The sequence below is a fragment of the Argopecten irradians genome, chromosome 6 (genome assembly GCF_041381155.1).
Source record: "Argopecten irradians isolate NY chromosome 6, Ai_NY, whole genome shotgun sequence".
Taxonomy (NCBI): Eukaryota; Metazoa; Mollusca; class Bivalvia; order Pectinida; family Pectinidae; genus Argopecten; species Argopecten irradians.
Window position 1 is genome coordinate 44,750,324 of NC_091139.1, and position 18,591 is coordinate 44,768,914.

General features: G+C 38.6%; 2 protein-coding genes across 2 annotated transcripts; both read right to left on the reverse strand.

Moving 5' to 3' along the window:
* Positions 1 to 6,510: 6,510 nt before the first annotated feature.
* Positions 6,511 to 9,768, reverse strand: LOC138326024 (serine/threonine-protein kinase mos-like). The gene has a single exon (XM_069272125.1). It carries the CDS (start codon positions 9,734 to 9,736, stop codon positions 8,504 to 8,506), a length of 1,233 nt encoding a protein of 410 aa, XP_069128226.1. The 5' UTR covers positions 9,737 to 9,768; the 3' UTR covers positions 6,511 to 8,503.
* A 1,806-nt stretch (positions 9,769 to 11,574) lies between these two features.
* Positions 11,575 to 17,998, reverse strand: LOC138326029 (uncharacterized). Its single transcript, XM_069272138.1, has 3 exons — positions 16,756 to 17,998; positions 13,923 to 14,153; positions 11,575 to 11,873 (listed from the first exon to the last, which is right to left on the reverse strand). The coding sequence occupies exons 1-3, from the start codon at positions 16,820 to 16,822 to the stop codon at positions 11,587 to 11,589; spliced, it is 585 nt and encodes a 194-aa protein (XP_069128239.1). The 5' UTR covers positions 16,823 to 17,998; the 3' UTR covers positions 11,575 to 11,586.
* Positions 17,999 to 18,591: the final 593 nt, after the last annotated feature.

An 18,591-nucleotide genomic window follows, 5' to 3' on the forward strand; every position in this document is an offset into this window, starting at 1 on the left:
TTACGATCTAATCCCATCCTCGATACTCCAGGGGTTCTGATCACTTACGATCTAATCCCATCCTCGATACTCCAGGGGTTCTGATCACTTACGATCTAATCCCATCCTCGATACTCCAGGGGTTCTGATCACTTACGATCTAATCCCATCCTCGATACTCCAGGGTTCTGATCACTTACGATCTAATCCCATCCTCGATACTCCAGGGGTTCTGATCACTTACGATCTAATCCCATCCTCGATACTACAGGGGTTCTGATCACTTACGATCTAATCCCATCCTCGATACTCCAGGGGTTCTGATCACTTACGATCTAATCCCATCCTCGATACTACAGGGGTTCTGATCACTTACGATCTAATCCCATCCTCGATACTCAGGGGTTCTGATCACTTACGATCTAATCCCATCCTCGATACTCCAGGGGTTCTGATCACTTACGATCTAATCCCATCCTCGATACTACAGGGATTCTGATCACTTACGATCTAATCCCATCCTCGATACTCCAGGGGTTCTGATCACTTACGATCTAATCCCATCCTCGATACTCCAGGGGTTCTGATCACTTACGATCTAATCCCATCCTCGATACTCCAGGGGTTCTGATCACTTACGATCTAATCCCATCCTCGATACTCCAGGGGTTCTGATCACTTACGATCTAATCCCATCCTCCTCAGGGGTTCTGATCACTTACGATCTAATCCCATCCTCGATACTCCAGGGGTTCTGATCACTTACGATCTAATCCCATCCTCGATACTACAGGGGTTCTGATCACTTACGATCTAATCCCATCCTCGATACTCCAGGGGTTCTGATCACTTACGATCTAATCTCATCCTCGATACTCCAGGGGTTCTGATCACTTACGATCTAATCCCATCCTCGATACTACAGGGGTTCTGATCACTTACGATCTAATCCCATCCTCGATACTACAGGGGTTCTGATCACTTACGATCTAATCCCATCCTCGATACTCCAGGGGTTCTGATCACTTACGATCTAATCCCATCCTCGATACTCCAGGGGTTCTGATCACTTACGATCTAATCCCATCCTCGATACTCCAGGGGTTCTGATCACTTACGATCTAATCCCATCCTCGATACTACAGGGGGTCCGATCACTTACGATCTAATCCCATCCTCGATACTACAGGGGTTCTGATCACTTACGATCTAATCCCATCCTCGATACTCCAGGGGTTCTGATCACTTACGATCTAATCCCATCCTCGATACTCCAGGGGTTCTGATCACTTACGATCTAATCCCATCCTCGATACTCCAGGGGTTCCGATCACTTACGATCTAATCCCATCCTCGATACTCCAGGGGTTCTGATCACTTACGATCTAATCCCATCCTCGATACTACAGGGGTTCTGATCACTTACGATCTAATCCCATCCTCGATACTCCAGGGGTTCTGATCACTTACGATCTAATCCCATCCTCGATACTCCAGGGGTTCTGATCACTTACGATCTAATCCCATCCTCGATACTACAGGGGTTCTGATCACTTACGATCTAATCCCATCCTCGATACTCCAGGGGTTCTGATCACTTACGATCTAATCCCATCCTCGATACTACAGGGGTTCTGATCACTTACGATCTAATCCCATCCTCGATACTACAGGGGTTCTGATCACTTACGATCTAATCCCATCCTCGATACTACAGGGGTTCTGATCACTTACGATCTAATCCCATCCTCGATACTCCAGGGGTTCTGATCACTTACGATCTAATCCCATCCTCGATACTACAGGGGTTCTGATCACTTACGATCTAATCCCATCCTCGATACTCCAGGGGTTCCGATCACTTACGATCTAATCCCATCCTCGATACTACAGGGGTTCTGATCACTTACGATCTAATCCCATCCTCGATACTCCAGGGGTTCTGATCACTTACGATCTAATCCCATCCTCGATACTCCAGGGGTTCTGATCACTTACGATTATCCACTTAGTGTCTAGATCTAATCCCATCCTCGATACTCCAGGGGTTCTGATCACTTACGATCTAATCCCATCCTCGATACTACAGGGGTTCTGATCACTTACGATCTAATCCCATCCTCGATACTACAGGGGTTCCGATCACTTACGATCTAATCCCATCCTCGATACTCCAGGGGTTCTGATCACTTACGATCTAATCCCATCCTCGATACTACTCAGGGGTTCTGATCACTTACGATCTAATCCCATCCTCGATACTCCAGGGGTTCTGATCACTTACGATCTAATCCCATCCTCGATACTCCAGGGTTCTGATCACTTACGATCTAATCCCATCCTCGATACTCCAGGGGTTCTGATCACTTACGATCTAATCCCATCCTCGATACTACAGGGGTTCTGATCACTTACGATCTAATCCCATCCTCGATACTCCAGGGGTTCTGATCACTTACGATCTAATCCCATCCTCGATACTCCAGGGGTTCTGATCACTTACGATCTAATCCCATCCTCGATACTCAGGGGTTCTGATCACTTACGATCTAATCCCATCCTCGATACTCCAGGGGTTCTGATCACTTACGATCTAATCCCATCCTCGATACTACAGGGGTTCTGATCACTTACGATCTAATCCCATCCTCGATACTCCAGGGGTTCTGATCACTTACGATCTAATCCCATCCTCGATACTCCAGGGGTTCTGATCACTTACGATCTAATCCCATCCTCGAACTCAGGGGTTCTGATCACTTACATCTAATCCCATCCTCGATACTACAGGGGTTCTGATCACTTACGATCTAATCCCATCCTCGATACTCAGGGGTTCTGATCACTTACGATCTAATCATCCTCTATCCTCGATCTCCTCGATACTCAGGGTTCTGATCACTTACGATCTAATCCCATCCTCGATACTCAGGGGTTCTGATCACTTACGATCTAATCCTCCTCAATACTACAGGGGTTCCGATCACTTACGATCTAATCCCATCCTCGATACTACAGGGGTTCTGATCACTTAAGATATAATCCCATCCTCGATACTACAGAGGGTTCTGATCACTTACGATCTAATCCCATCCTCGATACTACAGGGGTTCGATCACTTACGATCTAATCCCATCCTCGATACTACAGGGGTTCTGATCACTTACGATCTAATCCCATCCTCGATACTACAGGGGTTCTGATCACTTACGATCTAATCCCATCCTCGATACTACAGGGGTTCTGATCACTTACGATCTAATCCCATCCTCGATACTACAGGGGTTCTGATCACTTACGATCTAATCCCATCCTCGATACTCCAGGGGTTCTGATCACTTACGATCTAATCCCATCCTCGATACTCCAGGGGTTCTGATCACTTACGATCTAATCCCATCCTCGATACTCCAGGGGTTCTGATCACTTACGATCTAATCCCATCCTCGATACTCCAGGGGTCCGATCACTTACGATCTAATCCCATCCTCGATACTCAGGGGTTCTGATCACTTACGATCTAATCCCATCCTCGATACTCCAGGGGTTCTGATCACTTACGATCTAATCCCATCCTCGATACTACAGGGGATCACCGATCTCTGATCACTACGATCTAATCCCATCCTCGATACTCCAGGGGTTCTGATCACTTACGATCTAATCCCATCCTCGATACTCCAGGGGTTCTGATCACTTACGATCTAATCCCATCCTCGATACTCCAGGGGTTCTGATCACTTACGATCTAATCCCATCCTCGATACTCCAGGGGTTCTGATCACTTACGATCTAATCCCATCCTCGATACTCCAGGGGTTCTGATCACTTACGATCTAATCCCATCCTCGATACTCCAGGGGTTCTGATCACTTACGATCTAATCCCATCCTCGATACTCCAGGGGTTCTGATCACTTACGATCTAATCCCATCCTCGATACTCCATCAGGGTCTGATCACTTACGATCTAATCCCATCCTCGATACTCCAGGGGTTCTGATCACTTACGATCTAATCCCATCCTCGATACTCCAGGGGTTCTGATCACTTACGATCTAATCCCATCCTCGATATACCAGGGGTTCTGATCACTTACGATCTAATCCCATCCTCGATACTACAGGGGTTCCGATCACTTACGATCTAATCTCATCCTCGATACTCCAGGGGTTCTGATCACTTACGATCTAATCCCATCCTCGATACTCCAGGGGTTCTGATCACTTACGATCTAATCCCATCCTCGATACTACAGGGGTTCTGATCACTTACGATCTAATCCCATCCTCGATACTCCAGGGGTTCGATCACTTACGATCTAATCCCATCCTCGATACTCCAGGGGTTCTGATCACTTACGATCTAATCCCATCCTCGATACTCCAGGGGTTCCGATCACTTACGATCTAATCCCATCCTCGATACTACAGGGGTTCTGATCACTTACGATCTAATCCCATCCTCGATACTACAGGGGTTCTGATCACTTACGATCTAATCCCATCCTCGATACTACAGGGGTTCTGATCACTTACGATCTAATCCCATCCTCGATACTCCAGGGGTTCTGATCACTTACGATCTAATCCCATCCTCGATACTACAGGGGTTCTGATCACTTACGATCTAATCCCATCCTCGATACTACTCCAGGGGTTCTGATCACTTACGATCTAATCCCATCCTCGATACTACAGGGGTTCTGATCACTTACGATCTAATCCCATCCTCGATACTCCAGGGGTTCTGATCACTTACGATCTAATCCCACCCTCGGGTTCTGATCACTTACGATCTAATCCCATCCTCGATACTCCAGGGGTTCTGATCACTTACGATCTAATCCCATCCTCGATACTCCAGGGGTTCTGATCACTTACGATCTAATCCCATCCTCGATACTCCAGGGGTTCTGATCACTTACGATCTAATCCCATCCTCGATACTCCAGGGGTTCTGATCACTTACGATCTAATCCCATCCTCGATACTCCAGGGGTTCTGATCACTTACGATCTAATCCCATCCTCGATACTACAGGGGTCCGATCACTTACGATCTAATCCCATCCTCGATACTCCAGGGGTTCTGATCACTTACGATCTAATCCCATCCTCGATACTCCAGGGGTTCTGATCACTTACGATCTAATCCCATCCTCGATACTCCAGGGGTTCTGATCACTTACGATCTAATCCCATCCTCGATACTCCAGGGGTTCTGATCACTTACGATCTAATCCCATCCTCGATACTCCAGGGGTTCTGATCACTTACGATCTAATCCCATCCTCGATACTCCAGGGGTTCTGATCACTTACGATCTAATCCCATCCTCGATACTCCAGGGGTTCTGATCACTTACGATCTAATCCCATCCTCGATACTCCAGGGGTTCTGATCACTTACGATCTAATCCCACCCTCGGGTTCTGATCACTTACGATATAATCCCATCCTCGATACTCCAGGGGTTCTGATCACTTACGATCTAATCCCATCCTCGATACTACAGGGGTTCTGATCACTTACGATCTAATCCCATCCTCGATACTCCAGGGGTTCTGATCACTTACGATATAATCCCATCCTCGATACTCCAGGGGTTCTGATCACTTACGATCTAATCCCATCCTCGATACTACAGGGGTTCTGATCACTTACGATCTAATCCCATCCTCGATACTACAGGGGTTCTGATCACTTACGATCTAATCCCATCCTCGATACTACAGGGGTTCTGATCACTTACGATCTAATCCCATCCTCGATACTCCAGGGGTTCTGATCACTTACGATCTAATCCCATCCTCGATACTACAGGGGTCCGATCACTTACGATATAATCCCATCCTCGATACTACAGGGGTTCCGATCACTTACGATCTAATCTCATCCTCGATACTACAGGGGTTCTGATCACTTACGATCTAATCCCATCCTCGATACTACAGGGGCTCCGATCACTTACGACACTACATTCCTGGACTATCTCATAGTAAAAATTCAGTCCTTTGATGTACATCATAAGAGCCGTATAACGGTACACTGTAGTTGAATATTTGGCTTTGAAGTTGGGCGTCGCTCCCTCTGTAGCCTTCAAAGGAAATTTTTCTTGGCCAGTGATTGGGTCAGATTTTTTCCTCTGGGCTGCCTTCTTCTATGAGATAATCCAGGGGTGTAGAGATCGTAAGTGATCGGAACCCCTGGAGTATCGAGGATGCCCTTTGACGTACATGTATACCAAAACAATCAAATAACGGTACTGTGCACGCGTGAAATTGAACGTAACTCTCTCTGTGTAATCTTCAAAGGAAATCTCTGAACACTTGTGATTGGTCAGTTTTTTTCTCCAGAACTGCATTCAGTTTTACAACGATAAAGTCCAGGGATGGTTATAACGACAGTGAAATTAACCTCTGATATATCGAGGATGTAAATTATATAACTGTAAAACAATATGACTAAAATTTCATGAAGTAAAACAGAAAACATCTACATAACTTAAAACAATAGTCTTTATTTTTGGTGTCTTTTATTTTCAATTTTTATCATTCACAATAAATCAACAAACGTTCCATTACCAATTTTCACGAGGTCCTGGTGATCAAAATTACATTTTTGATATCGTCGTTCTTTTAAAAGTAGATGACAGTCATCGTATAATGCAATGACTTTAGATGACATATTGTCTGACGTATGAAGTATTGTCTTCCACACAACACATCAAAACTATTTTTCAAACTAAGAAAACTGACTTACAGTCGCTAATTCCATTGTTGTGATATCATTCAAAAGAACAAGATATTTACTGTTAAAAACATTGTTCTTTTGAGGATTTCCCTACTAATTACGTAACAGTCTATACACAGTTACAGAGAAATGACATCAAGTTCCATCCCTGTGGTTCTACACAACTCTGGTTTAATACAAATAGACTCCTTAATTCTAAATATGACATGCCTGAACATCCTCATGTCACACTATTTCTGGCATATTTCTTTATAAGTGGTAGCAATACAGCATTATATTTTACAGAAAAATATTTTATGTAAGCATACACATGTATGTCAGGTTTTGTGTTGCTATATATAGTTTAAAGTGATAGTTTGCATTGATACAGAAATTCTTCTTAGATTTATACGTGCTTCAAATCATTCTAATAATGATAGTGTTCCATTTGTAGATCGAAGGGATTGGACTTGGTGCAGTGTTCCATTTGTAGATCGAAGGGATTGGACTTGGTGCCAAGTCTCTAGATCTATACCCATTCAGTGTTTTAAGGTTGTAGTCTACGACAACATGGACAGAAATATGATAAAAACATACGACGATTCAACAGAATGAAGGAATGATACATACAATGTATATCTGACGAACGTCAATGTGTACGATATGTATAACTACAACATTAGCACATCAATACGATATAAACCACAATACACGGCACAGCCATATAGTTATGTCAACATACAGGCATACGTTAGAAATGCGAAACGGGACATTCATAGTATAAAACGATACAGGACAATAGTGTAAATAAATATGACACAACATGATAATACATTGTATAATAGGACATACGACATACATTGTTTAAATAGGACACACGACATATATTGTATAGATAGGACACACGACAAACATCGTATAACTACGACACACGACATACATTGTATAAATACGACACACGACATACATTGTATAAATAACGACATACATTGAATAAATACGACATACATTGTATAAATAACGACATACATTGTATAAATATGACACACGATATACATTGTATAAATACGACACACGACATACATTGTATAGATAACGATATACATTGTATAACTACGACACACGACATACATTGTTTAAATAGGACACACGACATACATTGTATAAATATGACAAACGACATACATTATATAAATACGACACACGACATATATTGTATAGATAACGATATACATTGTATACCTACGACACACGACATATATTGTATAAATATGACACACGACATACATTGTATAAATATGACACACGACATACATTGTATAAATAACGATATACGTTGTATAACTACGACACACGACATATGTTGTATAAATTTGACACACAACTAAATTGTATGAATATGACACACGACATACATTGTATATAAATGAACGTTGCACTTTATATACAGGCGACACACGACACAAGATGATTGTAAATATATGAAAACAATAACAATTGTAAAAAATATGAAAATTAGCCAAAAAATGACTGCATATTTTATCGATATTTACATATTGTACAAAATTTACAAGAGGGAAAAGCCCTGGATGAAAATATCGAATATACAAGCTATTACCCTTAGACAAGTCGGTATTACGATATAATGTATATACAATAATCGTACGATATAAATAGATGCCAATGGAAAATTATTTCTATATCACTTTTAACTGGCATATTTAAGTTTGTATGTTATATATACATCCGTATACATATATAGAATTTTACAAATTATTTCCCACTGTGAATCACTAGAGATTTCTCTTCCACACATCAAGCACTTTCACCAACTCGTTCACAGACGGTCGGTTTTCAGGAACTGCATCCCAACATTGTGTATAAAGGTCACGGTAGCAAAGTTCAAACGAACTTGGATCTTCCATATTTGGGTGTGTTGGGCGGTGTCCGTAAGCCACAACTCCGAATATCACCACGTGCTGGTTCTCGTTACCATAGGGATTTTCACGAGATAACATTTGCCACATTGTAACACCAAAGGAATAGATGTCTGCCTTCCTGGTGGGAGCGTCACCACAAAGTAGCTCTGGCGCGCGATATGCAAATGTGCCGGTGAGGGATGACCTCTGAGTCGGGCTTGCCTTTCCAGTCTCCGCCTCTAAGATCTGGGAACATCCGAGGTCGCCGATTTTGCACACACCATCAGGACTGATGAGGATGTTAGCCGGTTTAATATCTAAATGGACAACGTTGTTGTCATGGAGATATTTCAGTCCTTGTGCAATCTGCATCGAATATTTTAACCGCATCTCAATCGTGATGACAATGGGTGTTTCGTTAATAACAGTTTGTAGAGTTCGGTCGCCAGCATACTCCATAACGACCCATGCACCTTCTTCAAATGACGTCACGGGAGTAGCTCCTAGTGATTGGACAACGTTAGGATGAGATAGTTGCATGCACCGAAGCTCAGCCTTGAAACTTTCAAACAAGGCATCGGCATTTTTGCTCATTGCAGGCCTCTTCAACACTTTAATGGCAATGGAATCATGCCCAGCTTTTCCATTTGCCTTATACACAGAACCAAATCCCCCAGCTCCAAGAAGTTTTCCAAATTTGAAATCTTCCTTTATAAACACAGAATCGTCGTCATCCTCGGAACACTTTTTCTTGATTAAGAATGGTTTCCTGAGTGTGGCACCGAGACAGTCTTTCTTGGATTCTGACAAACGTCTGCTTTTTGGTGTAAGATTGTTGATTCTAGGAGAAGAACACCGCAGATGTCGGTATTTTCCAAACAAGGACTTCAATGTGTGTGCGGGACTGTTATATCCATGGCGATGGGGGGTAAGGACCACCCTTGTAGGGGTATTGGCTGGACTGTTACCATGGCGATGAGGGGTAAGGTATCCCCGTTTAGGACTATTGTGTCTATGATGATGAGGGGTAAGGCGCCCCCTTATAGGAGTAAGTAGGGCACTATGATGAAAATCCGGCGTTTCGTCTCTCACTTTGACCATAACCATCTTGACAGTTCGAAGTTTTAGCACTATTTGACCCTACACATATACGGGTCAATATACATATCGAAACATTCCTATGTATTACACTGAGCATTTTCTTTCTAATTTCATTGGCTAACGTTCCTTTTCAGCTCGAATACCATTGGTTGACCTTCTGGTTCTCTATCTAGGTTGAGCTTCGCTCAGTTCACTTGAATGAGAAATCCTGTCATGTAAAACATCTCACTAGAGTAAGTTTACCAGAGTCTGTACTATGTTCCGTTACCGATCGTCATTGTACCGTGAATCTTTGCCAATTTGCACGTAAGGGCATTACCGCCAGTTAATTACACGTCTTAATAACGTAAAGCTAACCAGACTTTTTTGTTAGCGATAGTGTCACACGGGTAGGTGTGAACACGTGCGGCGCTCAGCTTTCCATGCTCTAGTTTACAGATCCCTACATACTGCAGAGATAGAAATGTCATCTATTAAGACACCAGCAGTTTTCTATGTGATGTATTTTGTCTTGTTTTAGGATACCGATGTACACATGTATTTGTCAGAATCAAGGTACAATAATCAATTGACCCTTGAAATAAAGGTTTGTATTAGAGATAAATATGTAATGGAGTAATAAAATGATCGCCTGATCGACGACTCTGTTATACTATATACTAATCTATCCAACGTCAGATTTTGTCCAGATCTTTGGGCTCGCTTCACATGTATTTTGGGACTCTTGCCCTTTCTTGTGTCGCCTGCAACGCAAGGGCGACTCTAGGTATCACTATGTCGGCGTCGGCGTTCAACCACAGGTTTACGACGCGCAAAAAAAAAAAAACAAAAAAAAAACCAAACAAACTAAAAATACAGTATTTTTTTTTTTATTTTGCGCGTCGTAAACCTGTGGGTCAACCAAATTGGTATATTGTTTTTTGTCATTGAGATCTCGTATGAGTTGGATAATGGTCAAAATCCGTTTATATTTGCAAGAGTTACGGGACTTTAAAAACGTCAAAACAGATAAATACCTTGTTTCCGTTCGATAACTTAAATATTTATCGTCCCAAATCAACCAAATTTCTAAATTGTTTTATATTAATGAGATCTCGGATGAGTTCATTAATGGTAAAAATCCATCGATATTTGCAAGAGTTACGGGACTTTAAAATCGTCGAAACAGATGAATCCATGGTTTCCGCTTGATAACTTTAGTACTTATTGTCCGATTTCAACCAAAATTGGTATATTGCTTTATATCAATGAGATCTTTGATGGGTTCGATACTGGTCAAAAATCCATCAATATTTGCAAGAGTTACTAATCATTAACAATATTTTCAACTGTAAATAACTATGTTTTGTGATGCTGTGCATGCGACATATCCACTTCTGTGGGATTCTTGTTATAGTGCTATACCACTGAACCATATTAGTACCAGATATCTTAATAATGGTGTTAACAACAATTAGGTTTTGAGAACCATTGTTTTTTTCTTTGTTATCCTTATGATGATTATTAATCATTAGTTTTCTACTTAACAGAAAGTAAAACCATTGCCAAATCTACATTTTGCATTTAATGCACGTAGTTTCATAATCTTCAACTATCCTGGAAGCGTTGGTCAAAATAAGCTGTTCAGACCCATTGAGTAACGAAAATGGAAGTTTTTTTACACTCTTTATTAACAGCCTGTAGCATGTAAGTATGGACTAAGAATTTGGAGACGGAGGAAAGCCGGAGTACCCGGAGAAAACCATAGCTATAAAGACTAGAGGTAGAAAGTACGGATTAATCACTCGACCATCACGGAACCCAGTAACAAACACTTAAGGTAAAGCACCATAAAAACTTTATCTTTAAAATACTTTTTAATTACACCATGTTAAAAACACATACATCAAACAGAGAGAACTCACAAGCGATGGGTATTGAGTTGTATGTCCTCGGCTACACGTGGCGACTTGTTGCTCGGCCTTGGTGGTATCAGACAGACAAATATCCCCCTCGAATCCAACAGCCCCTAAATTTTCAAGGCTTTGTAGAATTTTCTGGAAATCCGAGGCGTCATCTTCGACATAGGAAAGTGGATGACACCCATCCTTTAGACCCTCGTACATCAGCACACATTGTCTATTGATGGTGCGCAGTGAGCTATCTGGAAACACACGTGATTTTAATATATCAAATTTGTAACATCAAATAAGAATTAGAGAGTCACCGTTCTGTAAGGTTACGGTAATATATTAGCATGGATCAGTCGACCTACAGTTAATGATCATCATTTATCCCATAACTATGCATGTTTCACAATGGAAAACCCATGTGATAAATTCCATAGCAGTTGATTATCGTTTATGTTTACACACTCCAGTGTGTAAACACCTACGGCGCCTCTGATTGGTCAACTCAAAGATCTCTTGATTACGATTGGCTCTCAACTTCGGGCTACTTTTCATAGCGCATTTTCTTTTAAATGGCATTGTATTTACTGTCAAACAGGTAATTGCTTATTGAAAGCATTTTTTAAACAATAGAATATTGTTTATCTAAACCCTCATTAGTTACTTTTCAAATAAAACAATGATAAACAACAGCCACTTGTTGGGGAACCTCTCTTTCTTCACCCATCCATCCCTTCAGTGAGATAGCGCTATAAAAAAGGACAAGGCTCCCAATATTACAAAACATGATAAATACAAAGAGGCACATCACGCATTATAAAAGACAAACGACGGCGTAAAGTTTGTTTGGACTATTTCTTTGGTACTGTTTGGACCCTGTAATGAAATACAATAAGCATTTTTAAGTTGCAATGAGGGCAACTCATTGTACCATTTGGTTCTTCTAAGACTTCAGATTCCTTTTGAACCTAAAAAAAACCCTCCCCAAAAATGGTATTGAGTTAATAAACCAAAACAGAACAGAGACTGTCGGGTTATATTGTTACACGACCAGTGTATTCTCTCCTTACACGTTGTCAGTACGTTTACATTGTATACTTAGCTGTTACATAGTAACAAAAGGTTTGTCGTAGAAGACGAATGTCAACATTTACCACTATATATGTTAACTCAAGACTTGTCCATAAATTTCACTTTAAAAAAGGCAATCTCACACGCACACATGTGAATTAGCAATATGTTCAGGGGCCTAACGGTCACTTGAGTTCTGATACAGAATGACACAAATATTGTAACACTTCTTGGCCCCATGCACACTCCAACCTCTTGCTACCAACCAGGACTATTCGTGAACATATATAGAGTGTCAAAATGGTCCGAATAATTTAAAAGCTTTGGAAACTTCAACAAGTGTTTTTATCAGCTTATCCTTTCATGAACAATGTTTGATTTCTATAATATTTTGGAGTTAAGAAGAAGAACTTTGACCTAATTTGGCCCCGCCTTTATGCCTCATGGGATATCGGAGTCCATTTTGCTGATTTTCTATTGCCATATCATATTGATAGTTCTAACCAAGTTTGACTCATTTATGGAATTTGTCAAAAAGATAATGCTCAAATTGGTGATTCCCTTTATAATTAATTGTGTGAACCTTGAACAACTCCCCGGCAAACCTCTGAGCCCAGGGCAGAGCAATTAAATTTGTTGTGCAAATACTTTCAGATCATTCAATCTATCAAGAGAATTTGATTCTATGTATCATACCTTGAGGGCATAATAATTATAAAAAAAACTTTGGGTTGTCATGTACTCCATGTTCTCTTAAAACACGCAGCTACAATATGAAGTAGAATTTCATGTATTGTGCTAGGAACGGGGATGAGAGTACAACAAACAAGAACTCTAAAGAGAGTGATTTCATCTGGATGTTTTGGTCGGCACGATATGCAACCATCCATGATTTCAAAGCAGATTACATAGACAAAGTAGGGGCACATAATTAGTTGGGTTTTTTTTTTTTTGGGGGGGGGGGGTTGCTAGTATAGGATGTAATAGGGTATGGATCTAAGGAGAGGAAGTCCAATATAGTTAATAGCACGCACCTTCATAAAACTGCCAATTGTGTTGACCAATATAAAATGTTCTTTATTAATAAACCACTCTTCAGTTTTGGTAATTAGTTTTAGTCAGGGATGTACTTATATGCATTGATCTTACTTGTGTAAGCACCAATCGTATCTAAAGTTGTAACATTGGTCTATATTTAGAAACAAAACATCACCGGATATACATGTACATACTTGATATGGCATTCGCAATGTTAATATTTCCGGTGTAGGCCCCACATCTGTACACATAATGCCCCGAATCGGGATCCGGGGGACATGTGACGGTGTTGATGCGCGATTGGATGGAGGCTTCGTTACATCTGGTGTTCAGTACAACAGGGATTAATCTCAGTACCGGATTGACCACAAATCCGGCGATAGAGTCGTCCAGTTCTATATTGGTGCAGACCACACAATTCAATCCTGTAACAAACATTATAACGCACCTTACATGGTCCAGACATAAACAATACTGTATTGTATTTAGTGATGTGATCTTAGATGGTCCAGACATAAACAATACTGAATTGTATTTAGTGATGTGACCTTAGATGGTCCAGACATAAACAATACTGTATTGTATTTAGTTACGTGACCTTGTTTCCACGTTGTCACAACTTTCGCCCAATTCAACAGAGCATTAGTGCTTATCAGAGACCCTGGTATAAGGTTACATAAACAAATAACCTTGTGAGGACAAATTAGGAAAGCATTTCCTGATTTACAGTGAAGGTATGTTAGTAAATAAGGGAAATCGACGTGAATAGTTATAGTGTTTACCACACAAAGGTATAATACTCTCAAACGCATAGAAGATATACTCTGAAATCAAAATTATTTCACGATTTATTGATGTTTATTGAAATTTACAAAGTTAGGTCTGCAGATCAAGTAAAATATGATCAATTTTCTCATAAAAAGGGATAGCGAAACAATAAGTTCCTATACCGAATAGTCGATACTCTTAATATGGAATGGAATGAAGTTGGAAATGATAACTCTTATTATCATTCCTACGGAATGACATGAAATGCACTATAAAGAACACATAGAATATTAAAATATCGCCAAAAGCAATAATACCATTATATTTTAAAGTTATATATGTACCGCAACTTTGCGAAAATGGGACATGTTATCTCTCTTCAGTGATCTATTAAAAAACACATTGTTTGATTAATTCAGCTGCCTTACATTAGTTACAACACAGAATCTACGTAAAATGTAAAATTCTTGTTTTTATGCCTTATGTATCTATAGATGGAAACATACTTACAGAAATCTCAATAACTAACATTGTCAAAACGAAAAATAAAATTGTAGACCACAACTTGACTTATGTTTAATTCACTGCACTATAAACGTCAATAAAATAATAAAATGTTTTTAGCTGTACTCATTTTGGGCTCTTATCTGTATTTAATTCAGAACGCATGCATTCTTGTGTGATCCTCAAAATGTTTGTAAAGTCTGGTGGTGAATAACACATTAAAAACTCCTCTTGATTCGTCAAATTACTGTAAATATAACTTTAATATTTAGTATTAGTTTATGATGTCATAACTAATAAGGCAATGTCATTTAAATAAAGTTGTTCTTCATTGTTTTTTCTATTAAGCTCCAATATCACAATATATTATAGCTGGTTATGCATGGATGGAATTACATTGAAAATTTGGGTACTCTGTAATATTTTTTTTGTCATTTTTTGTTAACTGAAAGTCTTTTGAATGTTGTTCCTTAACATATATTGTTATTCATGAAAAACTTCCTTTTTCACATTTAAGATTTACTTAGCAAATAGTGTCAATAAATTACCGTACATAATAACTGTTCTCCTTAAACCGTATTGCTAACTAAGACTGTGTTTTGTTTTTTTCAACCAAAATTGCTTACATCGCTATATCTTTCATGTAAATAATGAGGACCTCTTGTGTACAAATAAGCTCACTCTTTATAGATAAAACTCTTTCTTTTTATTGTAATTAAAATTGTGTATGACATATGAATGTGATATCAAAAAATTGAAAATAAAAAATAAAAAAAAAAAGAAAAAATAACTTTAATATAACTTTAATATATATATAAAGAAACATAAATAAATTTTCATCGAAAATTCTTAAAAAGAAATGATGTTATTCGAGAGATATCTCGTAATCTTCATTTAAATTTGATAACTAACATAACTTGATATGTAAAAGCAAGTCTCTTGGAGTGTGAAGTTCCTCACGTAACTGTTCAGTGTATGTCTATATATAGTTAAATGACTCCAGGCGATCGGGATTGTACTAAGGTCAGGAGTTTGATTACGCTACCACTGGTAACACACAGTTCTATGCATTACCTTAATGTGTTCAATTAACACTAAATTTAACATACCTAACGGCACTAAATAGCCTTGTACCAGATATATACTACTTACTCATGATATTGTTTTATAAAATAAACTGCCATATTTAGATCGGATATTGCGCCAATATACTTTCAATTGAAGTGAAAATTCGTTGTTACTTTTTAATTGGCGTTAAGAACATGATGATGGTATCTGTAAGTAGAATTTGATACTGTTCAGAATTATAAAGCGTTACTTATTTCATTATCGTTTTATCAAATGATAATTTACCATTATACAAGAATTAAAAGGACAAAGTCAAACAATATTTGACAGTATTCACATTTTATGATTTATGATTATAAACTAATAAAGCTTGGTACTTCCTAAAAAGACGCTGGCTGTTAATTGAGCGTAAAACGGCAATGGACAACACAGAATGATAAAATAAATGAACACAAATTAAATGTATATGCATAAAACAAATACAAATAAAGAGTGAATAAATAAAAACATCTAAAGAACCAACACCCCCCCCCCCCCCAAAAAAAAAACAAAAAAAAAACAAACAAACAAACCAAAAACAAAAAAACTATATAAACCAAAAACACAAAAAAACTCAAACATTATATTAAATTTGATACTGGATTTTACAATATTTAATATGTTACAAAATAGCTGGCTGTATCCTACCTTGTACATCCTTGTTGTTCTGGATTGTCAAACACGCCAATGTTAGAATCAAAGTATTTAGTCTCATGACAGCACACGACACAATGACACACAAAGGTAATAGTCAGTTGTCCTTCATGTAGGCACTCGAACAATGATCACTTAGAGTAAATGATACTGTTCATTAACATAATTTGTTACCAAGAAGGACAGCTGGAATGGTCAACATTAGTAACTAACACCTCAATGTCAATCAGTTTGATATTTTGTATACAAAGTTACATATGTCGCGTATCAAGGTGTTTCAGTCTTTGAAAGAAGTATTCCTATATGTACTGTAGTCATCCTTGTAAGTTAATGTACTCGTTAAAACAAGGAACGTGATTGGTCAAAGTTCTGATTAACGATGGTTATGATTGGTTATCTATCCTGCCTGACACGCCAAGAAGATGTGCTTATTCCATGATTTCATTTTAAAGGGACAATTCACTCAGGCTAATTCTTTAACATAACCAAGAAGTGAAATATGGTATAAATGTAGTGTTCTATATTTCTTATGAAACAAATAACGTTAAACATTGACAAATTCCACGTCATTGTTAAGTATTTTAATTAATATCGTTGAAATATCAAATCGTTGATCAATACGATTAAGCAGGTAGAATATGGGCGCTGTACCTATACCCGAGCCAAAGTCACGCACATTAAACAAATGAACTACATAACCACTGCGAAGGTGATAAAATGATTTTGAGGCAAGATAATTCACCTAATAAGGTAAACAAACTATAGTCAGAGCGATTTGAGCAGTTATAGACAAAAGTTGCATTACTCTACGAGCAAGGGACAGGGTTCGGCATACATGAAGTTCGACCACAATGTGTAATGGCGGACAGCAAGCGAGTTTGAAAATTTCACACACATGTCACCACCATGGGCTTTTCAGGCACATCACAGTAAAACCGACTGATCTAAATTCCATTAGAACTGGGTTTTTCCGATATATGTACAAATTTTAATGTTCTCTTAGAATGAATTGTCCCTTTAACTCTTAAAGACTTTTCTTATCGACAAAACACACGTTTGTTTTTCCGAATAAATATCGATTAAATTGCCATAGACTATGTCCGATGGAAACCCAAAAGAATTTCCTTTACTCTGTTCTGTATTATTGTTTGATCAGTTACCTACTTACGAACGTACGTTTCAATGAACTTATCGAACTATAATGGGTGAGAATAGTTCGTTTAGTTGATGAGTATAAGGTCGGTTGGTTTGTTGTTTAGACTATGGGAAGCGACTGTGTTAGCATTTAGTAGATTTTAATATACATTTTAAAATTATAAATATTATAATATCCTTTGTACGTATTAGCAATGTTTTTATTTTATTTTTGATCCATAACAAGGATATATTTCGTTTTTGATTATGATTATGTTGTACATGTAAAACACGTAACAAAATAATTACATACAGACTTCTTCAGCATTCAGCAATCGTTGTAGCGACTTATACATCTATTGATAATATAAGTACGTCGCAATACATACCCTTAAGACAGAAAACAATTAAATATCATACTACGAATAGATTCTTACCTAGGTAAATTGACATGGCCCTTGGGTGATCAAAGAGATAATTTCCTTCCTATTAAACAGTTGATAAATATTTAAATCAAGTTAATAAAAGTTTAAACCGAGTTAATAAATGTTTAAATCGAGTTGATTATTAGTTAAATCAAGCTAACAAATAATTAAATCAAGTTAAGGAATATTTGAATCAAGTTAATAAAGAGTTAAATCAAATTGATATATGGTTAAATGTTGCAATCAAACAACTTTTAAAGGTTGAACCGTG

What these genes read in the sequence shown, in the direction of transcription:
- LOC138326024 (XM_069272125.1), bottom strand. Translation starts at nt 9,736, where the DNA reads ATGGTTATGGTCAAAGTGAGAGACGAAACGCCGGATTTTCATCATAGT.
- LOC138326029 (XM_069272138.1), bottom strand. Translation starts at nt 16,822, where the DNA reads ATGAGACTAAATACTTTGATTCTAACATTGGCGTGTTTGACAATCCAG. An exon ending in GAACAACAAGGATGTACAAG is followed by an intron (nt 14,154 to 16,755) that starts GTAGGATACAGC and finishes TGTTTGTTACAG; the next exon opens with GATTGAATTGTGTGGTCTGC. An exon ending in CATTGCGAATGCCATATCAA is followed by an intron (nt 11,874 to 13,922) that starts GTATGTACATGT and finishes GTGTGTTTCCAG; the next exon opens with ATAGCTCACTGCGCACCATC.